Source organism: Leucopleurus acutus, assembly GCF_964270905.1.
Source record: "Leucopleurus acutus genome assembly, chromosome: 19".
Classification (NCBI taxonomy): Eukaryota; Metazoa; Chordata; class Mammalia; order Artiodactyla; family Delphinidae; genus Leucopleurus; species Leucopleurus acutus.
The window spans coordinates 22539813-22553562 of NC_139161.1; the positions used below are offsets into that span (position 1 = coordinate 22539813).

The 13750-nt window shown below is 41.0% G+C and overlaps 1 protein-coding gene across 1 annotated transcript in view; it reads right to left on the minus strand.

Moving 5' to 3' along the window:
• The window catches only part of SKAP1 (src kinase associated phosphoprotein 1), a gene marked incomplete at both ends in the record, with an annotated part of 280095 nt that overhangs the window by 35367 nt on the left and 230978 nt on the right, over window positions 1-13750 (minus strand). The window contains 5 exons of the mRNA XM_082861196.1: window positions 647-841; window positions 2969-3032; window positions 6090-6214; window positions 9196-9279; window positions 10137-10214. Of these exons, the coding sequence (XP_082717322.1) occupies window positions 647-841; window positions 2969-3032; window positions 6090-6214; window positions 9196-9279; window positions 10137-10214 (546 nt within the window). The remainder of the gene's footprint in view (window positions 1-646; window positions 842-2968; window positions 3033-6089; window positions 6215-9195; window positions 9280-10136; window positions 10215-13750) is intronic.

Sequence of the window (13750 nt, forward strand, 5' to 3'; positions counted from 1 at the left end):
CAGCTGCTGTTACCCACACAGGAAGTGGCTGTGCGGGCGCAGTGATGACTACACAGTTTTTGAGATGCTGGTTATCACGCCTTTGTGAAAAAAGAAATACGTACAGTAGACCTGCTGTAATGGTGGGCAGAGGACACATGTTAGGCTTATTAGCAAGAGATGCAATTTGATTCGTGGTATATCTAAACTAGGCAGCGGTGAGCTGTGCTCTATCAGGGCTTTACTGTGTTACTGAAAAGACTTGTCAGCGTTTATCTATATTTCTTCAGTCTATATCCTTCATCATTTGAGGTGACTTTCCATTATCGTCACAATTACACAGAAAATAAGTTCAAACTAGAGAATTCTGATGAAACTCGCAGTAAACCAATGAAAACCAACATGAGTATTCTTGACTCTTTAACCTGTTGACATTTGTAATAAATTACTTCACATGCAGAGATGAAAGACACTCCCTGATCAATCCATCTTGCCCCCAGAGCAGGGGAGAGCTTCTGTGCTGGGAATCACAGAAGCTCCACGGAAGCTTCCCTACCATGTCTCCTTCAGAGGTTTGGCTTCCTCTGGAGTTGTCAAAGTTATATTCTTCCACCAGGTCAAGAGTGTCTCAACTAGAGGAAGATAATTAGAAGATGAAATTTCTCACCTGGTAAGATTTCATAAATATCTTCTTCTTTCTCCTCCATGGGCTCTTTGAGCCCCCCACTCCCATGCAAGATCATGGGTCTGCTTTGGGAACCAGAATTTGGGGAGTCAAAACCATCGATATCATCATATGTCTCTTCCTCTTTCTCCCCTTCTTCCTCCTCCTCTTCACATGGAATGGTTAAGGAGCTCAGGTCTGCTGGGGCAGAGATGAGAGTGAATCAAGATAGGGAGAAAAAGAAAAGAATAAGGCAGGGAAGGAAAGAGGGAGAAGGAGGAGGAGGGATGAGAATAAAACAGGTCAAAAGAAAATGAAACACTAGGTTAAGTGCTGTTATTTCTAGTGCGGGCCTTGGTGGCAGGAAATCTACAGAAAAGGCCAGACTAGCACTGCGTCAGGTTTAAACCATCAACATAAATCCTTCCTTGCGATAAAACTTGATCAGGATGAAGCGCCCCTGAAAAGTATGGGTGTGTGAATGAGCACATGAGGTGAAGGGAAGAAAATAGGCCAGAAGAGGAAATGCCAGCGTGCCTCGCGCTGCTTGTCAAGTGGAAAACTGGAAGGATGAGTGATGCCCTGGGTTCTCCGGATGCACACAGAGCCTGGGAACTACGGTGGCTGCTGTAGGATACCTGAGCTATCACACGCTCATCTCCCCCATGATCTCACTGCAGAACTTCAGAGACGTTTGCTTGTAAAGAGAAGAGTGGGCAAAAGTGGAAGAGGAAGAGAAAGTGGGATGTGGGAAAATATAACAGTAATACAACACCAAATGGAACGGCTGAGCGATGTGGTTGCCATGCCCTTTTGCAACTGTACGGTCTGGCTGACCTTAAAGTGGGTCACCGCATAGAGGATGTTGAGCCATTACAGCACTGGGGGGCACAGGGCGGGAGACGGAGATTGGTTTTTTATTTTAATGGGGGACTGGGAAGGTTCGTTCTCTGACGTGTAGTACAGAGTGCTCTCTGAAACCCTGCTGAGGGACCTCGGCAGGATGGGCGAGAGCAAGCAGGGTGCTCTGGGGAAGGAAAGGATAGAGAGACATCCGATGTTCATTTCAAAACATAATAAAACTGTTCAGCTTGATTAGGCTTTTAATAAAGATTTTGCAACTATTTTCATCTGAATTCTGGTGCCACCTCATAGGAGGAAGATATCAAAGACACATTTGTGGCTTAAACCATATGTTATTATTTTGTTTTAAAATAAAATGGAATGAATAATTTCTTCAATGTGGGATTCTGAAACTACCATAGGGTACAGCTCAATAAAGCTGCTTGGAGTTTTATTGAAGTTTACACACTTAGGGGTATATTACACGCATAAATCCAATGCACCTAGATGAGAGTGTACCCTGTGGTCTCGCCATCAATGTTCATGTTTGCCTAGTTCTAGTCTATTATACGTGATGCTCTTGGTAGATGCAATAGTTTGTTCTTGTGATAGCAAAGGCATAAACTGAGTAAAACAGGCAATCATAATTAAAGCTCCAGTGCTTCCTTCCTTTTATCCACAATAAAATCTTATAGCAGAATAAAAAACGGAGATGAAAAGGCTTGGTGTTTTTAGGTTGATGTACTTCTCCCTAGGTCTTGGGGCCATTTACAAAGTTGGTGTTTCTGCCTTTCTGCAGAGGCAGGGTCCTGCCATGATGTATGTATACCATCATGAGGGTTATCTGATGCCAGGTGACAGGCTCAAGGTTGGCTACTTCTACCTGTCAGGCCACTCCCAGACAAGGCTTCCTGGGCCACTATCACTGCTGTGCCTACAGGCTGGCCAGCAGAGGGTACTCTAAGAGCAGTCATTTAACATCTTCAGGCAGGACTCTTCCCATCCAAAGTAAGGACCATTTGACTGTGGCTTGGGAAACAGCAATTTGTTTTTAATGTCCAATGTCACTGAAGGCCACCTAGATGAGTATGGATTTCTACCTGACTAAAACTAGAAGATTTTGGACCTTAAACCACATCTAGATGACTTTGGTATCATGAATTTCCTTTCCAGAATGTAAGGGGTTAGGAGACACTGAATTGAGCTGAGCTGATTTTCAGCATCTCTTTTCTGGTGGTTACAAATACTACAGATTTGCCTGTAGTTAGGTGGATGAGCTAGAATGATATCAGAGGTCCTTTCCAGGTTGATGGTTTCTTTTCCTTCTGATTCACCCATGTCACTATTTGTTGTTACCATATGAGGGATATGATAGGGAGAATGGGCAGATAAAAATATATGGAAGCCTGTGGATTATATTTATGCAATAGAATGTCAACTGCAAATGCACTCAAGTACTACTTCTGTAATAATAATACTTACCCTTTAACAAGAAACTTATTTGATCCACCCAGTCTCTGGCCTCAGCTGGATTAGAAGCTGTAAACTAGAGAAAACTTAGTGAATTAATTTATCACTTTCACTAAAATTTCCGTGAATCCTTTAGGGAGGTTCAAGGGGAGGAACCTTGTGAGCGGACTTGCAGAGTCAAGTTGAAAACTCAGGATTCTCTGCCTGCTTAATATTTAGCAAAAAGATCAAAATCCCACTCAAAGTGATTTTTCTCCTTCAGCCATTTTGCATACCCAACGTTGACAGCTGGATTTGAATCCAGATTCATGTTCATGTGCATTCATTCATTTGATTGCCCATTCATTCATCAGGCATTTATTGAGAACAGTTTACAGCAAAAAAAAGGCAAACCCAAATTCCTGACTTCAGATCAATGCATCAGTTTTGGAGACAGCATACACCCTTGACATGGGAACACGACAAAGTAAGTGAATTTGATAACAGCTGGATGTTGAGAGAAGACACGGAGCACTTATCGTTGCCTATGGTAAGCCAGGGAGGCGTGCTGAAGGAATACTGTTTTGGTTGGATTTTTAAAAAGAGTTGGTGGAAACTGGTGGAGGGAACTGGACGTTTCAGGTAGGGAGAACCAGCTGCCAAAGATTAGAAATGAGACCATGATGTATAGGGAAGGTAGGCAGATCAGCTTGACTAGAGAACAGTAACAGATGAAGCCGGAGGATCAGAGAAGAGTTGATGAAAGGGCTCTGAGCATTAGGAATTCAGACTTAAAATGTAGGCAATAGGGAGCCACTGTAAATTCTCGCAAAAGGAGTGGGAGATTCTTTCAACAGTTGTGAGTAGGAGAGACTGGAATAGGGAGAAATTAGAGACAGAAGAACAACTAGAAGGCTACTTAACTAGTCCTCTGCGTGAAGTGATAGGAACTTAACTATTGTGATGGCTGTAGGAGTAAATCAGAGGGGACAGATCCAAAGGATATTATAGAGGAAGAATGCACAGACCATGGTAATGACTTGGAATCAATGGGCCAAAGAAAAGAAGAAGTAAACAAACTCTACATCCTGATTCACAAAACAGGCCAGTCAAGCATCAAGCTTTAGTAATTTTTTATTTTGAATGAATCAACTTGAAATGCCTGTTCCTGAAAAATATTTTTATTATCTGGCCATTAGGGTAAGATAAAGACATGTACTATATAAGAAACCTAGTTTCCTTGTAAACTGATACAGCCACTGTGGAGAACAATATGGAGATTCCTTAAAAAACTAAAACTAGAACTACCATGTGACCCAGCAATCCCACTACTGGGCATATACCCTGAGAAAACCATAATTCAAAAAGAGACATGTACCACGATGTTCACGGCAGCACCATTTACAATAGCCAGGACATGGAAGCAACCTAAGTGTCCATCGACAGATGAATGGATATAGAAGATGTGGCACATATATACAATGGAATATTACTCAGCCATGAAAAGAAATGAAATTGAGTTATTTGTAGTGAGGTGGATGGACCTAGAGTCTGTCATACAGAGTGAAGTAAGTCAGGAAAAGAAAAACAAATACCATATGCTAACACATATATATGGAATCTAAAAAAAAAAAAAAGGTTCTGAAGAACCCAGGGGCAGGAGAGGAATAAAGACGCAGACATAGAGAATGGACTTGAGGACATGGGGAGGGGGAAGGGTGAGCTGGGACGAAGTGAGAGAGTGGCATGGACATATATACACTACCAAATGTAAAATAGATAGCTAGTGGGAAGAAGCTACATAGCGCAGGGAGAGCAGCTCAGTGCTTTGTGACCACCTAGAGGGAGGGTGGGAGGGAGACGCAAGAGGGAAGGGATATGGGGATATATGTATACATATAGCTGATTCACTTTGTTATGCAGCAAGAAACTAACATAACATTGTAAAGCAATTATACTCCAATAAAGAGGTTAAAAAAAAAAGAAACCTAGATTCCTGTTTAAAACTTATTAATATATATTGTCATTCTTGATTTCTTAAGAACACATTTCTATAAAAAAAGCCTACGGAAACTGCTTTAGACCTATCGTATAAATTTTTATCTGGATCTGGGTGAATCAAATAAGAACTTAATACTAAAAAATAACTTAGATACATCTACAAAAGACTCTATAGAAAAGTTTAGTTTAACTTAAAAATTTTTTTGAAATTACATAATCAAGACCTAGGTCATCTTATCAAAATAAGGGTTATGATACTGTAGAAACATAAAAGAATGAGTGCTGAGAAAAACTTGAAGAGTCAAAGCGTTACTCAATATTAACCTTAGCATGGCTTTTCTCTTTTTCTTGAGTTAGCTAAAGTTTTTCTAAATTGTTTTAGTAAAACTGTGATAAAAATAACCAACAAGGAGGAAACAATATGTGTATCTATATACACACATGTAAAAGTATATTTTTGGTGAAAATCACTATAGTCCCATAGTCAGACATTTTTTGTTGCCTTAATTAATTTTATAGTGCATTACCTATTATATTCCCTTTTATATTATATCAAAATATATAAACATGAACACCGTGAAGAATGTCTTTCTCACCCCCACTCAGGTCCTCCTAGTTCCTCAGTTGTCACCATTACTACTCAGTAATCATTGCTACCAGTATCCGAGAAATCCTTCCAGAGATATGCGACACATCTATACACAGGAAGATTATATTGGATAGCAAGATGAATATGGGAAAATGAATTATTTTTCACTCTATAGCCAGATTTCTCTTTTTCTGGATTTCAAGGAAGGAAGTGAAGATAAGCAGTTGAAAAATAGAGTGGGAATTAAAGCCATGAAATTAGAGACTCTGAATAAAGAATTAGATTGTGTGCTGCAATAGCCAAGATTCTCACCTACAGAGTGAGATGAGAAGGGGAGGGATGAAGAGACGGAAGCCAAGCAAAGGCAGTATCTAGGATAAAAGTGGCAACAGGAGGGTGGGCACAACATAGCAAAGGTGAGGACATGTCAAGAGAGAAGGTCGTGGTAAGAAACGAGAGGTAACAAAGAAAAGATGGCGCCCAGCACAGCAACCACTACTCACATGCAATATGGAACGAAACTGCAACCCCAATGAGGATCTCCATCGCCTCGGCTCATCCTACCTCATAGCTGCGCCTATCCTGGGAGGTCAGCTCAAAGCAGGATTCTTTCTTGGCATCTTTTCGCAGGTAGGGGGCCATCCGTACACTGTAGCCCTTAATGAGAAAGGTCCCTTTGGGCTGCTTGCCTGCAAGACAGGAAAGCTCCCTGTATCTCCAGAGAGATGCAACTGCCAAGGGAGGGCATCTTCTCTGGATGTAAAATAAAAGCACAGAAACAGCTGTTACATCCCTGAGGAACCACAACAGTCAAGGAGAGGTTATTACTGAAGCTTAAGAAGAGGCTACCGCGACAGCAAGGCAGATATCGCTGCCAAGCTAGGGCAATGCAACGTGAAAGGTTACTTAGCCAAAAGAGTACAACGGAGACAGAGAATTTATTAGAATGTTAAGAGATCTATAATAACAGAAAGAAGGAATTATTACAGCAGGGAGAGTGTGGCCGAAAACGTGAGGCTCTCGAAGGCTATTACAGAACTGAAACGTTATTATCAGGGCCAGCAGAGCACATTTGAGGGGAGGGACAGCAGCGCAAGGGGGCATTATAAGTTCCCAGGCTCTCCTCCTATGCCCTATGGAGCATTTGGGCTACAGTGCTCTCCCCCTCCTGCTGGTCAGGTGAGGATTTATGCTAGAGGGAGAATAATTAAAACTCAGTATTTTATCCCTCTCGCAAGAGGCCAAATTGGGAAGTAGCAGAGTACTGCTGAGTATCATTAGATGACGAGGAAGGAGATAAAAGGAAAAGGACCCTAAGTGAGTGCAAGGAGAGACTACTCTGCCTGTCATTCTCTTTTTTAAAAAAATAAAATATTAGAAACAGAAAAAGAGGGGTTGGTTCCCAAAGATTCTGTGTCCTCATGGTGTGGTTCAGGCAGAACATGTAGAAGAATGGAACCCCCGTGTCTGGGTGATGCTTTCTGTCCTGTGTCACGTGCAATGAGTTGCTTTTTGATGATGATGATAAGCGGGATGGCAGTGGGAAGAAAATATTAAAAGAAAAGAAAAAGAATCTGTCCTCACCTGGTTGAGCTAAAAGAAATACACAAACACTCTATACTTACTAAGAAAATGTCTTGGGCACAATAAGAAGTAACTGGCGAGAAGGGAGCCATGCAACAGTGCTTTTTGACACCAGAATCTTTTTTGTTAAAGTATCTCTCCTTGTTCTAACTGGCCACTAAAATGTTTTGTTGTTTCTTTGGTCACCAGCTTTTATTTCACTCTGACGGCAAAATGGTCAATAAAAGTCTCCAAGCCTCTCGCTCTTGCTCTCCTTCCTCACCTTGAGTAGGAAGGATTCTGAACGAATGAACGTGATACCTAGTTTTATATCCAGAGATGCCAACCAAGTATTTAAATGCAAGGGAAATGATGAACATTTTTACAAGGACATATATGTTATATTAGTTTGAAGGTTTAAAATAAGAAAATAAAACCTGGTTGGCTTGTATGCCTAGAATTCAGGGGAGAAATTATAGTTGCTGGATTTGAGAGTGGGCTGGGGGTTGGAAGGATACAGGGGGCTTGTTACTCAGGTTTTGAGCTATGCTGCTGTCATTTCCAAGTAGGGCTTCACACTTTACCCCTGTATAGGAAAGGTTCTGATGAATTGTGATGGTGAACTCAAGATGAAGGTCAGTGATACCTGTTGCAGGCAGAGAGGCAGAATGAGGTAACTGCCTTGAAGTCCAAGAGCAAATCTTAAGGATTCCATGTCACTTAGCAAAGCTATTCTTTCTGCTACCTTAGTCCCAAAAGTGCAGGAAGTCCAAAGGCAAATGTGTAGGTATCTGATTATTCCCTTGACTGGATATCCAGGCTTTGGGAGAGGAATAAGTCCGGGAAAGAAGGAAGAGAGGAGAAACAGAAAATTATCGGAAGGACAATAAAGGATTTACTTTGGATCATGCCTCAGTAAGAAGGTGGTAGAGCACAAAGAAAGCCCCCACAAGAATTGCTACTTTACTTTATCTCCCTCTTGTTTTGTAGAATTACTCCTGGGGCAGTCTAACCCTGCAGGAGGGTATCCCCTATTTGAAAGTTTGCATTCACCTACGATAACAACTTTTCGCTTGTATTTATTTGTTGCTGCCTCCACTTTGTGCTTATATCCTCTATTCCTTCTCACGAACTAAGCAACTGTGTTAAGCATGGATGGGGGGTCTTTTAGGGATGGCTCATGAGTGCTGTGCTTGACTGAGTCAGTGGTGGCTCATTAAGAAGCTGCCTCTGGCTTGAGTCAACACTTCGCAGCTGCTGCCATCTGGCTGAAGGGTGTCTCTAGGGGACAGCAACCATTTGGGTCTCAGCACTCCATGGCTCTAGGCATGTCCACTGGATTACGTCCCAGAACCCAGTAGGATAAAGTTTGGAGCCTGCTCTTAGAGAGTTTGGACTCAGAGGTTCTATTTCTGGGCCATTGGTAAGCTGCTAAAATCCTTCTCAGAATTAATTTTTTTCAATATTTTAACTATATTATTAATGCCTATAAAGTGTTTGAGGTTCTTTTTTTAAAAATTTATTTATATTTTATTTTTGGCTGCACTGGGTCTTCGCTGCTGCGTGCGGGCTTTCTCTAGTTGCAGCGAGCGGGGGATACCCTTCGTGGCGGTGCGCGGGCTTCTCATTGTGGTGGCTTCTCTTGTTGCGGAGCACGGGCTCTAGGCAAACGGGCTTCAGTAGCTGTGGCGCATGGGCTCTGTTGCTCCACGGCATGTGGGATCCTCCCGGACCAGGGCTCAAACCCGTGTCCCCTGCATTGGCAGGTGGATTCTTAACCACTGCGTCACCAGGGAAGTCCCAGAGGTTCTGTTTTTTAAACACCAAAGTATTCAACCTTGATAATGCGTTATTAGTCATAATAAAAGGTAACCTTTTTATATGCTGGCCACATATCCTAGTGTTTAAAGGGGCTATAATTTCTAAATTGGCATCTGAGTTTTTGGTGATAAGTAAGGTATTATTTACCCAGGCTTATTTCTTTCCCAAGCATATCCCTTTATGGGTGTTAGTTAAGGACTGCTAAGTTGAGATCTAAGTGCTTGAGAATTTATGAAGTGCTTGCATCCAGGAGTGAGATGCTGCTGTGCAAATGAAGAACACTTACTTTTCTCATTAGCATAGTAGTAGAAGAGGCCTCTGCTGACAACACACCATCGCTTCTGCCACTCTGATCCAAAGAAACTATGATCTAAACAGAACAGCAGTAAGGGACATAAATTCAGGTAACTACAATCACTGAAGAGTCCGTAAATTCCAACAACACACAGTCCAGTGTGTTATTGTTTTATTTCCGAGGTTAATGGACTGTAAAACCCTCCCTTTCACTCCCACAGGTTATCCCATGTTGCCACAGAGTGCAGAGGACTCATTCAGTTAAAGGTCCAAGTTCTAAACAGGTTTTGCCTGCTCTGATCCCAGCTGTTTCTCTACTTTTCCTTTATATCTTTCAGGTTCTAATCTCATCCTGTAGTTATAAAATTCTCCATGAGATCTCTATGTGTTGCCTTTCAGCAAACCGAAATGACACTCCAGGCCATGGGCATGAGCAAGGCTTTCTTTGTGCTAAGCCAATTTGCCTGAGTGTTAAACCTGGTATTCCAATCCTACTAGAACCTATTCTAATTAAAGAGTGAAAGCTGAAGACTGGGGCTTGTCTAAAACTTGAGAGTGGGCTGCTTCACATATGATATAAAAATTGCACTCATAGCAACATAGTTTCACTCTTTGTGGGAGCACACTGAGAGATGAGAACAAAAATATAGTCATTCATTTATTCATTCGACAAGTATTTATTAAGCACCTGTTGTGTACCAGGTGAGCAAGGCAGAACCAATCCCTATCCTGATGAAGTGAAGATCTGGGGCCATCTCTCTTCAGCCTACACACAAACACCAGACTTCTTTTCTTTTCGTCCCTTCCATTTGCCTTACCCCTGCCTAATATATAGTACTGGGCATAGAGCAGGTACCCCTTATGCTAGCCCTCTTTTTCCTCATTTCCCTTCCCTTCCTGGAATGTTCTGAGATCGGAGGGTCTAATCAGTACCTTTGCTTTTCTTCTCTAAGTATCCTTGCTTGATGATATTATCAAGCTCTTGAGCTCCTCTTGTGATGTCTTCCATTCCTAAAAGAAACAAGAGCAAAATATTTTGTTGAAATCGGACAGAATTTTCATTTATTTGGGCTACTTGAGATAATCTACATTAATGAAGGGGTGCAGAGGGGCTATTGCTTATATATGGCACAAAATAAAACAATTTCTAGATGATTGGGGGGAAGTAAATTTTCTTTTTCTTCCTAATTATATCTAATGCTAAAATTGCTTAAAATTATCTAAACATAACATTAGTTTGTGCAAGGGGAGGTAGCCTAAGCATGTACTGATTGGCAAGAAAAGGACTCCAGAAAATTAAGAATTTGCTTAACTAAACACACACCTTTTTCTAACAAACAGAAAGCCACCTTAGTGAACATAATTTTTATTAAGTTCACACAAAGAAAGGCTCTGCATAGCTGAACTTGGCAATAGCTGCTAAATTCTGGTTTTGTCAAAGTAATGGTAAGAGTCTAGGGATGGGAGAAGCCTTTACACAGAGAAGACCTGGATCTGACATCAGCCTTTAATTGTATGCTGCTAACATTCTCGGCTTTCAATTAGCCTTGTTAGGTACAAATTTATTGAGCAGTCAAGATCCTAATCTATCTTCCACCACTGGGGTTTATACTTATCTTACAGAAGGGAGGGGCAAAGGACAGAGACAATGAGGCAGGAATTTACTCCTCAAAAAAATAAAATGAAACAGGAACAACAACAAAAACAATTAAAACATATAACTCTCTATTTCTTAATTAGGATAAATGAAGGGAGTGGGTTAGCATAATCCTAATTTTATTCTTTTGGTCCCCAAAATCTCTTTTGGTTTGCCTTAAAAAATTTAGAAAGCAAACAAAATATAAACCAAATTAAGGCACAATGCATATGAATCAACTGGGTCACCTATACGATATCTTGAGACTCTTGGGTGGAATCAGTTTTTTCAATCACACAATTGTTTTCTTAACATCGACAATAACTAACATTCAGTGGTAGCTGTGCGTTGGCACTTTGTTCAATGCTTTGAATACTTTTTGTTTAAAAATAACATTTTAAGATGATTTAAAATGCAACTAAAAGTACTTTTTGCTTCTGTTTCAAGCTTAGTTTTAAAAATATAGATCAGAAGAGTTTCTTTTTTAGGTGTTTAAGTGCCTGATTCTATATCCTATTTGTCCGTATTGTCAACTTCCTTGTTCATAGACTGTTTTCATTTGTGTGTTTTACAGTTAGCAAACTCTGTGGCTGCTATAAATCCTCCCAGATGGGTCTCAGGGTGCACGCATGAGATGAAGAGCAGCAAAGGAAAGTTCATTTGTCTAGGATTCTTTCATTTCTCCCACCCCTCTGAAAATTCTAATATCTCTTTGAAAATGCTCTCCAAGAAAACAGAGAAGCAGATTGTACTGAGGGTGAGGACCCAGTATGGCTGAGAAGGCCCTTTGAAGGAGAGCCCATCCTCTCTGCAGCGCTGTCAAAAAATTGCTCCTAGAGGCCTAAAAATTAAATGAAAGAAACAGGGGATAAGAAAAACAGGATCCCCTAAGCCTGGAGTTTCCATCTTTTCTTCCCACCATTTTTTCCCTTTTTTAAGGTCTTGTTAAACTTAGAGACACAGCTTCTTGTTAAAGATGCCGAGAGTCTGAATCTTAAAAGACATGTTAAACGTTCTATTAGAATTCAAACCTCCTTTTTTAATGCAAATCTAAACGCCATTTTATGGAACATCTATAATTATGAAAATGGGAAGACATTGCCTCGTGTGCGGGGAGAGTCTGTGAGTATGAATATTACATTAATGTGCCCACACCAGCTCACTGATCCTGCTGGCAGGAGCATAAAAAATGCTCGAGTGAAACTTTTATTTAGATGTTAAGACTCCAGGCCCCAGCGGGGTGACAGAGACAGTCCCTGTGAGTTGCCATCAGAGAGAGAGCTTGAATTGAATTACCCAGGGGGGAAGCAAGTAGTGGTGAGCACTGCTTCGCTTATTTAATTTCATTTACTTTCAGTACATTTTCAGCATGAGGCTTTTCTCTCCCCACCAACTGAAACCCAAGAATGCCACCACCAAGAAAACAAAGACATAATGCAGCAGAAATGTTTGAATTCCAAGTCACTAATTTTAGGAGGCTAGGGACAGCACCATCACCACCTTCTCACCCCAAAAGTCACACTTGGTTTGCTAAAATTGAGCACTGAACGAGTTACTGAATTTCCTCTCTTGGTCATTCACCAACAAGATTCTGAAGAGTAAGAGAGCTGGAAATACAGTATTTTATATGCTGTGTTTTTGTAAGGTGTGTTATGTTGCTTTTTTATCAGAGGGAATCTGTATTGGTGAACTCTCTTGCCTGGATTCCCTTATGGGCAGTGGAAAAAATGGGATTATAGGTGAAGTTTGGAATGGCTATGGAAAAAAGATTAGATCAAATCAATTTTTATTCTGTTGACTGTCTTCTATGTCTAAGGCACTCTGTGGTGAGTACAATAACAGAACTGTTCTCAATGTAAAGTTGACTCTGAGGCAATCTCATTACCTCCATGATCTATCAGATAAACCCAGATGGGATCCAGATCTATCCCAGTCCAAGGCGGGAAGCCACTGTGGCAATCAAGCTCTCTCCTCTTTCAGTGTCAGCTTAGGGTCCCACTGATCAAGAACTGGTGGTCCTGAGGATACACACGTAAGCCACAGTCCTGTGTGATGACGCAGGAGGAGTCTTGTATGCCCGAATTTACACCTACTGGCAAGTGAACCGATCTGCAGAGCTACTCGACGTGTAATAGAAGGTATGTAAATGTTTTGCAGGATGATAATAAAAATAGGAAGAAGCTACAAACAATTCCATGAGTAGCTATTTTAAGGCAAAAACATTTATATTTAAGTATACAATTTTTTTTTAAAATCGAGGCTTTCTGTCCATTACCTGAAAAAGGATATCACCACCTTAATGAAAAAAAAAATATAAATGATTTATTGGGAATAAATGGCCCTTTGGATAAACCTAAGGGTGTATCACATTATATCAGCACAAAACAGAATTACATTAGTGTCATAATCTCTCTCTACCACTGCACTTAACTAACTTAACTAAATTCTCTCAGAATAGCCCATATAAAGGAAAGATTCACTTAGCTGAAGGATGTAGGGCCATAAGCATAAGATCGAGAAGAGTGTTAGACACAAGTGATGGCCACCCAACTTTCACAGCAGATAAAGATAAAAGAAATTCTCAGACATCTTTTCCTCCTCATCCAGATTCCTTTAAACCCTGTATCCCACCCATACCAGCTCTGCAGTAAAAAACAACAGAGTAGGGGTCGATCTCTCAGCACTAAACATGACTCCTCAGTCAGCCACCCACAGCAACAACAATGGGGACCCTTTGGAGTGTGATCCATTTCCATGAAGCAGTCAATAAAAAAGACATGGGAGCTTATGTGAGTCACGGCCTATTTAATCAGCTGCATTCTAGCCCACTGAGAAAAGAGAATTGGAGAAGTCAGTCGGCAACACCCCAGCACAACGCTAATAGCATAAGAGGCCACACAATTTCTACTGC